The sequence below is a fragment of the Cricetulus griseus genome, assembly GCF_003668045.3.
Source record: "Cricetulus griseus strain 17A/GY chromosome 1 unlocalized genomic scaffold, alternate assembly CriGri-PICRH-1.0 chr1_0, whole genome shotgun sequence".
Lineage (NCBI taxonomy): Eukaryota > Metazoa > Chordata > Mammalia > Rodentia > Cricetidae > Cricetulus > Cricetulus griseus.
Genome location: NW_023276806.1, coordinates 62,204,575 through 62,218,988, shown reverse-complemented (window position 1 = coordinate 62,218,988; position 14,414 = coordinate 62,204,575). Strand labels below are relative to the sequence as shown.

At 42.0% G+C, this 14,414-nt stretch overlaps 1 protein-coding gene across 1 annotated transcript; it reads left to right on the top strand.

Moving 5' to 3' along the window:
- The first annotated feature begins 12,272 nt into the window (after nt 1-12,272).
- On the top strand, nt 12,273-13,660 carry LOC113832659 (speckle-type POZ protein-like). Its single transcript, XM_035451321.1, has one exon. The coding sequence runs from the start codon at nt 12,273-12,275 to the stop codon at nt 13,365-13,367; it is 1,095 nt and encodes a 364-aa protein (XP_035307212.1). The 3' UTR covers nt 13,368-13,660.
- The last annotated feature ends 754 nt before the right edge of the window (nt 13,661-14,414 follow it).

Sequence of the window (14,414 nt, the reverse complement as noted above, 5' to 3'; positions counted from 1 at the left end):
GTACCTTTACAAAATGGAGTACTACTCAGCAGAAAAAAAAAAACAATGGAATCTTCAAATTTGCAGGAAAATGGATGGAACTTGAAGAAACCATTCTGAGCTAGGTAACCCAATCACAAAAAGACAAACATGATATGTACTCACTCATATATGGACCTGCTTGATGATACATAGTAGTTACTGTGCTTTATCAGAGCTGTTTTTAATGATGTCGCTCAGAATGGTTTCTTTCCAGATGATGATTGAGAAGCTAATTTAAAAAAAATGGTGCCAGGTACCACAAAAGTAACAGAACTGTTCTGTTTTCTGGGATTTTGTTTTTTTACTTTTTTGTTTTTTTCTTTTAAATGGAATATATATATATGTATATATATATACACATATTTATAGTTCTAAATAAAAGGTGGCAATGTAGTCACTCCCCCACCCCCCGGCCCCCAAAAAGAAACAAAACTTTTTGCTCTCTCAGCCTGGACACATGGGGGAGGGCCTAGGCCTGGCCCAGGATGATGTCATGGAATTTGGGGAGCACCCATGTAGGTCCCTATGCTCTATGGAGAGCAGAGGGGGGAGGGGAAGGGAGCTGGTGGGATGAGGGAGATTAGGTGGAGAGGGAGAAGGGATTGACTTGTGAAATTATAATTTTGTAAAAATAAAACAATGTAAAAATGAAACAAAAAATGAAATGGAAAAAAATAAAAACAACCCCACATCTGAAAGAGGGCTAATCTCAAAAATATACAAAGAACTCAAGAAGCTAGTCTCCAAAACACCAAACAATCCAATTAAAAAGTGGGGTAAAGAACTAAATAGACAATTCTCAATAGAGGAATCTAAAATGGCTGAAACACACATAAGAATGTGCTCAACATCCTTAGCCATCAAAGAAATGCATATCATAACAACTCTGAGACACCATCTTACTCCTGTCAGAATGACCAAAATCAAAAACACCAATGACAGTTCATGCTGGAGAGGATGTTGAGAAAGGGGAACACTACTCCACTGCTGGTGGGAGTGCAAACTTGTACAACCACTTTGGAAATCAATATGGTGACTCCTCAGGATAATGGGAAGCAGTCTACCACAAGATCCAGCAATTCCACTCTTAGGCATATACCCAAAATAAGCACATTTGTACAACAAGGTCATCTGTTCAACTATGTTCATAGCAGCACTATTTGTAATAGCCAGAAAATGGAAGCAGCCTAAATGCCCCTCTACCAAAGAATGTATTGAGAAAATGTGGTACATTTACACAATGGCTTACTACTCAGCAGCAAAAAACAATGGAATCTTGAAATTTACAGGAAAATGGATGGAAGTAGAAGAAAACATTCTGACCAAGGCAACCCAATCACAAAAAGACAAACATGGTATGTACTCATTCATATTCGCATTTTAGACATAGAGTAAGCATTACCAGCCTACCATCCATACTGCCAGAGAAGCTAGCAAATAAGGAGGACCCTAAGAGAGACATACATGGTCTTCTGGAGAAGGGGAAAAGGTCAAGGTCCCCTGAGCAAATTGGGAGCACGGGAAGGGGAGGGAGGGATCTAGGAGAATGAGAAGGGGAGAATAAGAGGGGTGCAGAGGACATGGGGGTGGGAAGTTTGGATTAGGGGAAGGATGGATGATAACATAAATGGAGATATGATAATAGAGGGAGACATTTTAGGTTTACAGAGAAATCACGCACTAGGGACATGTCTGGAGATGTACAAAGATGACACCAGATAACAATCTAAGCAACAGAGGAGAGGCTACCTTAAACGCCATCTCCAGATAATGAGATTGATGACTGACTTATATGCCACTCAATACTCCTCATCCAGCAGGTGGTGGAAGTGGAAGACACCCACAACTAATCACCTAACTAAACTGGAACCCAGAGGCAGAGAAGGATGAGTGAAGAGCAAAGGAGTCCAGACGAGGCTGGTGAAACCCACAGAAACAGCTGAAATGAACATCAGGGAACTCTTGGTCCCCTAACCGATAGCTGGAATATCAGCATGGGATTGACACAGACTAAAGGATCATGGGTTTCAGTGAAGAATGTCAAAAACCTACGGGACCTCTTGTAGTAGTTCAGTACTTATACCTAGCATAGGTGTGGAGTTTGGGAGCCCATTCCATATACAGGAATACTCCCTGAGCAAAGGCAATTGGACGTGGGCCAAGGCTCTATACAAAGGATACAATAGACACTGTTGACCCCATATGGAAGGCCTCAACATACAAGGGGAGTAGAAAGGATATGTGATAGGTAGGGTTTGGGTTGGGAGAAGGTAGGGAAGGATGGGAGGGAGAAGGGAACTGGGATTGTCAGGCAAACATGTTTCTAAATCAAACAAAAAATCTGAAAAAAAGACAAATGGAATAAAAAACAAACCAAAAATTAAAAAACAACAACAGATGTATTAAGGAAGGCAAAGAAAAAACCAATAAAACATATGTAGGAAACAATTAAGACATGAACCAAATTTCACTTGAGGTCTTCCCAGTCCCCTTCTGTTAATCCTCCTTGAACGCTAGCTTCTGATCCACTTAAGTATGTTCTATCAGAAGACCCTAAAGGCCTCTTATTTTGCTCATGCTGAGTGCCAAGATAAAGCTTCTCATTACCTCATAATTTTCATCCCTCACTTGTATTCTGTCTTCTACAATCTTTGAACACCCAGGCTTACTCTACTAGGCTTATAATTGTAAGAGCATTCTGGTTTGTAAAGGGTTCGGAATATATTCAACAGTTACTGAAGAGCATCTTCTTTCCTATATGGGGTCTTGAAATTAACAAATATAATCCCTTCAAAGAGTTATTTATGGGATGGAGTACCTACTACCCTGACCCTGAATCCACCTAGTGAAGAATCACCTATGCCTTAAGTGGCCACCTGCAATAATTCTTCTAAATTAAAAAAAGTAAAAATAAACAATCAAATACAATTGATTTAATTATCAGGATCACAGATAAATAGTGTTGTAGCCAGACTTTCAGGACAGCCAGACTGGGAATGGCTGTATTCATTCAATCAATGAACTTATTTCCTTGCAGTCTAGGCTTAGAGATACTCTCCTAGATAAGACAAACTTGAGAGAGATGACATGTACAGAGAATCTTGATCATCACCCTACAGAGGGAAATCCATCTAAATCCCCTCCCTTATGGTTTCTGTGGAATATAGTCTGCAATTCATGGTAAGGAGAATAATCTCTCACATTAGGGATCAGAAGAGTAGGCATGGCAGTTCTGCGGTTGAACAGGACAGAACCAACCTGTGGATGAGGGAGTATATAACCTAATGACACTCAATCTAAGTGACTGACAGGAGAGGGATTTAGGATATTCACTAACCACTCTGATAGGTATGTCTGAAATACTTTTTCTAGACACGATATCTGAGAGGCAGGGAAAAGACCAACACGATAGATAGTTAATTTGAATCTCATTGGCCCTGCTCACTGCTGATGCAATCCCTGTGGGATCCACCCCACCCAGGGACTGCAGAGACCCCGGTACCAGTCCTGGCTCCATGCACCGGAGGAGGAGAAACATCAGAGTATTGGACATGTTTGCACCCACTGGAAGGAAACCTTGGTCCTCACACAACAGGAGAGGAATAGACTTCTACACTCACAGAAAGAGGAATGGGAAGGAGAGAATATAAAAACACATTGAACAACAGAAACAAACAAACAAAAAAAAAACCAATAGGACAGCATCCGAGTCTAGGGACTCTACACTAGCAAGAACTGATCATCACAACAGAGATGAAGCAGAAGATAATGACTATTAAAACAACTTCATGAAAATGATAGAAGTCCTCAAAGAGATATTGGAAAAATGACTTAGAGAGTTAGAAGAAAAAACAAACCAAATACTACAAGAAACAATCAATGCCCTGAAAGAAAGCCGAGAAAACAAATAATCAAACTCATGAAGGGAACAGTTCAAGACATGGAAAATGAAGTAGAGACAATAAACAAAACAAAGGCTGAGGGAGTGCTGGAAATAGAAAAGCTGGGTATATGATCAGGAAGTACAGATGCAAGAATAATCACAGAATACAACTCATGGAAGAGAGAATCTCAGGCATTGAAGATATCTTAAGAGAAATAGAATCATCGATCAAAGAACATGTTAAGGCAACAATCCCTAACACGAAATATACACGAAATAGGGGACACCGTGAAAAGGTCGAACTTAAAATTAATGGCTATAGAAGAAGGTGAAAAACGCAACTCAAGATGCAGAAAACATATTCAACAAAATCATAGAAGAAAACTTTCCCCACCTAAAGAAAGACATGCCAATGGAAGTCAAAGAAGCCTACAGAACACCAAATAGAGTGGCCCACAAAAAAGTTCCCTCACCACATAAAAATTAAAACCCCAAACACGCAGAATATAGAAACAACATTAAAAGCAGCTAAGGAAAAACATCAAGTAATATATAAAGGCACACCTCTTAGAATTACACCTGACTTTTCTGAGGAATAACTAAAAGCCAGAAGGTCCTGGATAGATATTTTACCAATACTAGGAGACAATGGATGCCAACCCAGATTACTGCAGCCAGAAGAGTTTTGAATCAATACAGATCAGGAAACAAGATAATCGATGAAAAATCCATATTTAAACAATACATAGTCACTAATCCAGGCCTCAAGAAAGGTTTGGAAGGAAGACTCAGACCCAAGGAAGTTAACTACAACCAGATAAACATAGGCAATAGATAATCACACTATACCAGCAGCCAAAGATAAATGGGGTGGAAATCCACACAAAATCCCACAACAAACCACAAATCTAAAGCAAGCAAGAATGAACAATCCATGGTCATTAATATTCCTCAATATTAATGGTCTTAACTCGCCTATAAAAAGACACAGGCTAGCAGGAAGCTCGTGGGAATACAGTGGCCCTGAGGATTCTGTATAAAATTCCACAGTGGAGCAGAGCTGGATGGACAAAAGTGGGATTCTGCAAACAGAAAATCCATGGAATCCAGAAACTGATTGTGAAATTTTTATTCACTTTATATTGCCTTTGGTTGACATGGATGGACACACCCATAGACACAAGAGGAGGACTTCATTCCTCTGGGTCTCCAGTTACAGATGTTTGAGAAGTCACCCAGGGATGCAGAGAGCTGAACTCAAGAACTGGTCCTCTGCAGGAGCAGCAATCGCTTTGGCCAAGTGAGTCAACCCTCCAGTGCCCATAAATTGAGTTTGGAGAAAAAAAAAAAAACTAGCATCTTTATCTCTTCTCTGTCTCTCGTAAGCAAACATGTATGACTGTTTCATCCTTTGCTCTAAATCCTTCCTCATAGCTCTGTTCAGTCCAGTCCAGACAGGTTCTTCCAAAGAAACCCTGTTGAGATGTTCTTGGGCCAAGCAACTGAATGGAGTCCCAGGATCCAACTCATTGGACAAAATGGAAAGCGGTCCAGCAACAGGGTAAAGTATCCTGGAATCCAGTGATCCCCATGATTCAACTCATTTCGAGGGGCATCAAAGTGCTGTGCCAACATGCTGTCTTTCCTCAGATACTCTGGATATCCTTCACGAATCCCGCAGTCTTCAGGTGGTCTTGGTTACAAAGCTGGCTGCTGCTCATGGAATGCACCTGTAGTTCCCAGCTGAGAGGATACTATGATTGCTTCAGACTGTTTTATGTGAAACTAATCTGGAAATCTGAATTGAAAATTTCAGACACATCCAAGTTAGAGCTTCATAGAAGTGGTAACACATAAGAAACATAACCTAACACTCTAAATCAAGTCTAATATTGTGTCTCACAGGGTGAAGAAAACACATCCCAGTTGTTTGATTTGGATCCAGTTTAAACCTCAAACTACCTCCAGCAGAAGTATCAGAGCACAGGATAGCTAAGGCCTGGAACAACAACACATGACTCAACATACAAACTATCTGCTGCAGATGGACCATCAGCAACTTTCATTGTTACCTGGAGGAAATGCAGGAACCTATTAGAAGCCCAAATTTTTCAATAGGAAGCAACTACCTATGGTGATTGAGATTACACACTAAGGCTTCAATCTAGAAAGAACGGACTACTTGTCAGTTTACCTAGTGTTTTCAGCTGTCCAAAGTGTGTGCTTTGCCCAAAGTACCAGTTCTGGATCTTAAGCACTGGAGGGCACACTGTCCTGTGAATGAGGGCCTGAAGAGTCTTTAAGTTCTTATCAGGCTATGAATGGGGATGCACAAGGTTCATTCTTTGAGATTTCCTCTTGGATCATGGGCAATGGCTTCTTCCCGAATCTGAGCTCACCATCTTCTGCAAGGTGACGGTGTTCCAAGACTCCTTCAGCATCAGTGACCCTATCAGGAAGCCAGATATAAAGGTTCCAAGGTGCAGGATGGCAGATGAGCTAGGAGAACAGTGGGAGAATTCCCCCTTCACAGACTGCTGCTTGGTGGTATCTGGCCAAGAATTCCTGCTTTACAAGGACATCTTAGCAGCTCAATCTCCAGTTTTCAGAGCCATGTTTGAACATGACATGAAGGAGAGAAGAACAAACCAGGTTGAGATCAATGATCTGGAGCCGCAAGGCTTCAAGGGAATGATGGACTTCATTTACACGGGGAAGGTACCAGACCTCCACAGCATAGCAGATGCCATACTGACAGCTGCTGATAAATATGGCCTGGAACGTTTAAAGGTCATGTGTTAGGATGCCCTCTGCAGGGACCTCTCTGTGGAGATTGCTGCCCACACTCTCTTCCTGGCTGACTTCCACAATGCAGGGTTGCTGAAAACCCGGGCACTAGATTTCATTACAGCTCATTTTTATGAGATCTCTGAGACCTCAAGCTGAAAGACAATGGTGGTCTCATATCCACACTTTTTGTTTGAAGTAGACATCTGAATGGTTTTTTTGCATAATACTTTCCTATATCCCTCTCCCAAATGCTTGAAAAGATCATAGGTCCCTGTCTTCTGTGACCTAGAGGTGTCTTCTAAGAGTAGCAGCCAGTGTTGTTACAAGGCCACCAGGGTAGACTATGGGGTCTGTGTAGCATTTACAGTGTATATGGGAAAGCTGAGGATTTAACAGAGCAGTAAATGTGTTGAAACTACAGTGTGAGGTTTGGGAGAGGTGAAAGCTGGACTCTGGTCTCCACTATCCCACCTCTATACTGTTGATGAACTCTTTTGAATTTTGTCCAGTACGTTGAAAACTGAGATTCAGTTTAGTTTTTGGACCTGAGTACATCTCCATTGGGTCTGGATTGGACTAAGCAGAATGTATACTCAAGGGCTCAGAGCATAGGATATGCAAACATGAATGTTTGCTTACAAGAGAACAGAAGAGAAAGAAGACTTTTTTTTTTTAAGTCTCCAATTCACTTGGCAAAAGCAATTAATGCTCTTCAGAGGATCCTTGTGCAGTTCTCAGCGCACACAGGCGAGTTTCTCCCACCTGCAACTGGAGATTCAGAGAATCTGAGGTTCACCTCTTGTTCTAAGGGCACCTTCACCTTGTAGGCAATATTTTAAACAAATATAAAATGAATAAAAAATTTTAATCAGTTTATGAGTCTAGTGGTGTTTCTGTTTGAAGGGGCCCATTTTAGTCCCTCCAGCTCTGCTTAGCTGTTTGTGCAGGGTCCTCCCTTTCACACATACATCATTGTCATTGAAATGAAACCTAACAAATCTCTGCTACGCTGAGAGATTATTACTGAACCCAGTCAGCTCCCTCCAGCAGCTGATGGGAGCAGATACTGAGATCCATTGACAAACATTAGGCAGAGCTCAGAACCCCAGAGAAGAGGGAGAGGAAGGAATGTAGGGGCCAAAGGGTTCAAAGACACGAGGACAACACAGCCCACAGAATCAGCTCAGCTGGACTCTAGGGGACAGAGAAACTGAATAGGCATTCACAGAGATGTGTGTGTCTATACTATGTCCTCTGTACACGTGCTGTGGTTACTCTGCTTGTGGATTTTGTGAGACTCCTACCAGTGGGAATGTGTGGAGTTACTGACTCGTTTGTTTGATTTGGGGGGCCTCTTCCTTCTGGGTTGGCTCCTCCACCCTTGATATGAGGGTTTGTGCTAACACTTATTATATCTTGTAAACTGTGTTCAGTTGATATCCCCAGCAGGCCTGCGCTTGTTTTTTTGAACGGAAACTGGAGTAGCACTATCTGGGTGGATTCTAGGGAGGGGAGACTATGGTCAGCGTGTATTGAATGAGAGAAGAATAAATACAAAGAAAATATGAACAATTAGAAATACATCTGAGGAAGAAGTATTTGCACTTATCTGCTGAGGAATGTCCCTGTGCTTGAGTCCTTGAGATTGCAGGAGGTTACCAAGGTCACAGGGTGCAGGTGTTAGATAGTGGGTTAGAAGGGGTGAAGGTTTGCTAGTGAACCTGACCATTAAATATATCTTTCCTTCTGAAAGCTACTTTATGAGCCAGGGTGTTATGTATCATGGAGGAAAGGACTGAAGGCAGCTATTCTTTTTATTATAATGGGTTATGGTGGCAGCTTCTACCCCAGTCTCTTACAGGTCCAAGGTTACTTTTGCAATGGCACACGGCACCTCCCTCCATCCATCCATCGACCCTGCCTCCTTCCTCATCCCTCTTTATTCTTTCTTTCTTTCTTTCTTTCTTTCTTTCTTTCTTTCTTTCTTTCTTTCTTTCTTCCTTCCTTCCTTCCTTTCGTTTCTTTTCTTTTTGTTACTATGCCTGTCTGGCTCTGCTTAAAGATGCTCTATGAGCCAAGTTAGCCTCAGAGTCACAGAGCCGAGTCAGCCTCTTTCTTCAGACTACTCTAATCAGAGTCTGGAGCACCACTTCATGCCTGACTCATGAATTTCATTTTAACACAGGAAAAGACATACAAACACACTCAAATGCAAACACACATGCACACGAGAGAAACAGAGATAGAGATACACACTCAGCGAGAGAGACAGACACACTGTATTTCTAGAGACACAGATATACAGAGACACAGAAATGCAGAGAATACAGGATTGCTTATGTACAGGAAGGTTATTGTGAACAGTAATTCAATATCCTGTTAGAAATGTGTCAAAATAAGTATGTTTTCTCTCAGTGTGCAATAAATGTGATATTCTAAGCATCCCTTGCTGACTTGGGCCTGAATTGGTAAACTGAGGTGGCAGAAATCTAGTGAGTTTGATAGTGGTGTCTTTGCATTCTAAATGAGATTCCCTCTACAAAACCAAGACAGTCTCAAGCAACCCCTAACCTAATGTCAACTCCTTCAAATATGACCTCCTAACCAAGGATCATATTCTGAAGCAGGAAATACTGGTGTCCTTTTGTAAATCATATTCAGGACATAAAAGCAATCTGCAGTGGCAGCCTGGAATACTCAGGGAGTGTGAGTGGATCAAGGGGAGCAGTTATTTGAGATGAGGCTGTTTTACTTGAGTGGCTTAACCTCTAAAAACTAAGACAAACCAAAATAAATAAAAGAAAAAAACAGGGCTTCAGTTTTGTACAATTTTCAAACATAGTTGAGCAGAGACATGCTCATCAAGAAGAACACATAAGTAATGAATAATGTGTAATTGCCATGCTTATTCTTCTGGTCCCTAAAGTGAGAGATCATTCTTTTTTCCATGAAATGCAGACTACATTCAAGAGAAACCAAAGAGGGAGGTGATTTAGATGGGTTTCCCCCTGTAGCGAGATGACAAAATTCTTCATACATGCCATCTCTCTCCAGTTCATCTTATCTTGGAGAGTATCTCTAAGCCTAGACTACAAAGAAACAAGTTCATTGATTGAATCAGCACAACCATTCCCAGTCTGGCTCTCCTGTAAGTCTGGCTGCAATACTATATACCAGTCAGTAGAAGATAATTCAATCAATTGGTTTTGATTGTTCATTTTTTCTTTTGTTTACTTTGGTAGGATTATTGCAGGTGGCCACTTAATAGCGTAGATGATTCTTCACTAGGTGGATTCAGGGTCAGGGTAGCAGTATTCCATGCCAGAAATCAATCCTTTGAAGGGATTATATATGTTAAATTCAAGACCCCATCTGAAAGGGATATGCACTTCAGTAATTGTTGAATATATTCTGTACTCTTTGCAAACCAGAATGCTCTTACTATTTTAAGCCTAGCAGAATGAGCCTGGAAGTTCAAAGATTGAAGAAGACAGAATTACAAGGGAGGGATGAAAATGATGAGGTAATGAGAAGCTTTATCTTGGCACTCAACGGGAACAAAATGAGAGGACTTTAGGGTCTTCTGATAGCACACACTTATGTGGATCGGGAAGCTTGCGTTCAAGGAGGATTAACAGAGGAGGACAGGCAAGACCACTAGTGAAATTTGGTGGAGACATTCCCCGACAGCGAGTATGGATGGAATGCAAGGTAGGAAAGTATATAGCCATTTTCAGATGGTACTGCCTGGCCCTGCTTAATGCCCACAATAAAGGGATTCTACGATCATGAGCTCCATATTGTGAACACTGAGAGAAAAAAAAGACCTCTTCCTGGATCATGTTCATGGGAAGAATACATTTTTTTTACAAATATGTATTTCTGTGTAACAGCTCTGGTTGTCATAGAACTATGTCTGTATAACAAGCTGGCCTTGAACTAACAGAGAAATACCTACCTGTGACTCCTAAGTCCTGGGATTAATGGTATATGCCACCACAGTGTGGTGGTAGGAATATTTACCAACATGAGAAGAGTAAATAACAACGGATTAGGAATAGAAAACATTTCTTTATTTACAAAAGAATAATTGTGGCAAGCAAAATGCACTTGTGATGGTTTTTCTTGCTTCCCAAATATACCACACGTGGAATTAACTTAAAAAATCCTAAAATGGATGGCACAACTGTGAGGAACAGTTTGCATGTGTTGGAATAGGAGATGCATTTGAAATTCTGGTTTTGGAGGTCATAAACACAAGGATAAGAGCAGTATCAACAGGCCTGATGACACACATTTTTTTTTTTTTTGCTTTTTCAAGACAGGGATTCTCTGTGTAGCTTTGGAGCATATCCTGACACTTGCTCTGGAGACAAGGCTGGACTGGAACTCACAGAGAGCCTCTTGCCTCTGCCTCTGAGAGTTGGTATTAAAGGCGTGTGCCACCACCACCCAGCCTAAGACAAACACCTTTAATCAAGATCTTACCCTTTAATCAAGAGACACACCCTAAATTGGGATACACCTTCTGCTGGAGGCATATAAAAGGACATGCAAGAAGGAAGCTTCTGCCCTCTGACTGCTTGCACTCATCTTTCAGCAAGTCCATCTCTTCACTGCCATTAGAGAGCACTATTTGAATTTCGGCATATACTGGAAAGCCGCAGTCACATCCAACCTCCTGCACTGAGTAAGTACTGGATTCTTATAAATTCTCTTCACAGCTAGACATTGTGGAAATTACACTACTGCAGCCCTAAGACATTTCAGTGAATCTCCTTTCTTCCCACACAGAGAGGTTCATTCGATATATTCTGTGGTTCTAGAGAACGCTAGTACAACACTTTTGGACATGAGTGTATAAAATGTTCAAAAGCTTCAACAGTGGAGTGAAATTGTCAAAAATAGTTACATCAGAGTAATGTAACTGTCCATAGTAGCCTAAACTCTCATCTGTTAAACTTATATTGATTCTTGATAGAAAATTTCAGAGAGGTTTCCAAATTTCCAGCCCTACAGAAGTGGGAACAGAGGGGAAAACAGAAAATAAAAGCATAAAAGCTGTGGTGCTACAGATACATCTTACAATTTATGGAGCCACTGGGGATCAAAATAGGAAAGCAGCCATACTAGTTAGCTAGAGAATCCACACTGACAACTTTCTTCTGAGGACTGAGGAGACAAAGGCAGATGGTTCTCTATGTGTTCAAGTACACACATGAGATTGTACCAAATTAAAAGAGTAACAGAGCTCATGCCCTTTATCCCAGCACTGGAGTGTATAAAATTAGGAGTGGGGTCTTCAGTAGTCAGTCTCAGGATTATCTCCAGTTAATTTGAGAAGAGGCAGCAGTGTGATGTTTGTTGAGAGCTCATGGAGCCTGAAAGAGGCAAAAGCTAGTGGCTTGGCTGCTTTGCCTCCCTGATCTTCAACTTGAAGTTTGAATGCCAATATGAGTCTCTCAGGATTTTACTTTCCTTGTTACAGATATCTGCAATTGTGACCTCAGGTGGAAGAAGAAAAAGGCCTACTTCTTCTTTTTGGATCCAGGTTCACTTTCAAACCACCACAGTAGATATGTCAGAAGACCGGGCAGCCGAGAGATCGGGCTACACAGAGATCGGTGTCCAGAAATTCTCCTACAGTTGGACCATAAGCAACTTCAGATTCTTGCTTCAGGAAATAGGGGACGCCATTAAAAGCCCAACCTTCTCATCAGGATTATTCAGTGACAACGACAAATGGTGTTTGAAAATACTCACAAATGGGATCGAAGAAGAAAGCAAAGATTACCTGTCAGTTCACCTAATGATGCTCAGCAGCCCAAAGAGCCCAGCATGGGCAAGGTTCCGGTTTTGGATCATCAGTGTCGACGGAGAGAAAATCAATGGCAAGATATGCCCAAGATTCTTCAAGTTCACAGCAAAACAACACTGGGGATTCAAAAAGTTTATCCATCGAGATTTGCTCTTGGGTCTGGAGTCTTGGCTTTTCCCAGACAATGAACTCACTATCTTTTGCGAGGTGGACCTCGTGGTCCAAGACTCCCTCATCAACTGTGGGAAGAGCACGGTGCCCGGTATCCAGGTTCCAAGGTACACGTTGGAAGATGAGCTAGGACAGCTGTGGGAGAATTCCCTCTTCACAGACTGCTGCCTGGTGGTAGCTGGCCAGGAATTCCAAGCTCACAAGGCCATCTTAGCAGCTCGCTCTCCAGTTTTTAGAGCCATGTTTGAACATGACATGCAGGAGAAAAGAAAAAACCGCGTTGAGATCCAGGATCTGGAGCCCCAAGTCTTCAAGACAATGATGGACTTCATTTATACCGGGAAGGCACCAGACCTCCACAGCATGGCAGATGCTGTGCTGGCAGCGGCTGACAAGTATTGCCTGGAGCGTTTGAAGGTCATGTGCGAGGATGCTCTGTGCAGGGACCTCTGTGTTGAGAATGCTGCCCACACTCTCATCCTCGCTGACCTCCACAGTGCAGGGCAGCTGAAAACCAAGACACTGAATTTCATTACAGCTCATGCTTCTGATGTATCTGAGACCTCAAGCTGGAAGACAATGATGGTCTTACATCCCCAGTTGTTGGCTGAAGCATACAGCTCCTTGGCTTCTACTCACAGTTCATTACTTGAGCCCCCTCCCAAACGCCTGAAGCAATCATAGGATCCTCTCAGCTGGGAACTACAGGTGTATTGCAGAAGCATTGGCCAGCTTTATTACCAAGGCCACCTGAAGACTGCGGGACACGTGTAGGATATCCAGAGTATCTGAGGAAAGACAGCATGTTGGCACAACCCTTTAATGCCCTTCTAAAACAGTTGAATCACGGGGATCACTGGTTTCCAGGATACTTTACCCTGTTGCTGGACTGGGTGACTTCTGAAACATCTGTAACTGGAGACCTAGAGGATTGAAGTCCTCTTCTGGTGTCTATGGGTGTGTCCATCTCTGTTAACCAAAGGCAATATAAAGTGAATAAAAATGTTACAATCAGTTTCTGGACATGATTTTTCTGTTTGAAGAATCCCACTTTAGTCCATATAGCCTTGCTCGACTGTGGAATTTTATACAGAATCCTCAGGGCCACTCCATTCCCATGAGCTTTTTGCTAGCCTGTGTCATTTTTTGAACGACCCCCAGACCCCTAAGGGCCTCAGGATCCCAAGGAGCCCCCAAGACTCAGAACCCAGACCAAGATCTGCAAAACAAGAGGGATCATTGAAAGAAAGCTCATTTGGGTGTCAGCAATATCGGGGAATCTGCACAACCCAGCAAGGGTTACAGGCTCCTTATACAGGATTCTACACTATCCCACCTATATGTTGGTGCTGAACTGGTTTTCATTTTGTCCAGTATGTTGAAAAATGAGATTCAGTTTAATTTCTGACCCTGAATACATCTCCATTGGGTCTGGATTGGACTATGCAGAATGTATGGTCAAGGGCTCAGAGTGATGGATATGCAAACAGGAATGTTTGCTTACAAAAGAACAGGAAGAGTAAGAAGACTTTTTTTCACATCCCACTCACTTGGCAAAAGCAATTGGTGCTCTTCCAGAGGACCCTTGTTCCATTCTCAGCACACACAGGAGACTTTCTCCCACCTGCAACTGGAGATTCAGAGAATCTGAGGTTCACCACTTGTTCTCACGGGCACCTTCATCATTGTAAGCATTATTTTAAACATATATAAAATGAATAAAAAATTTTA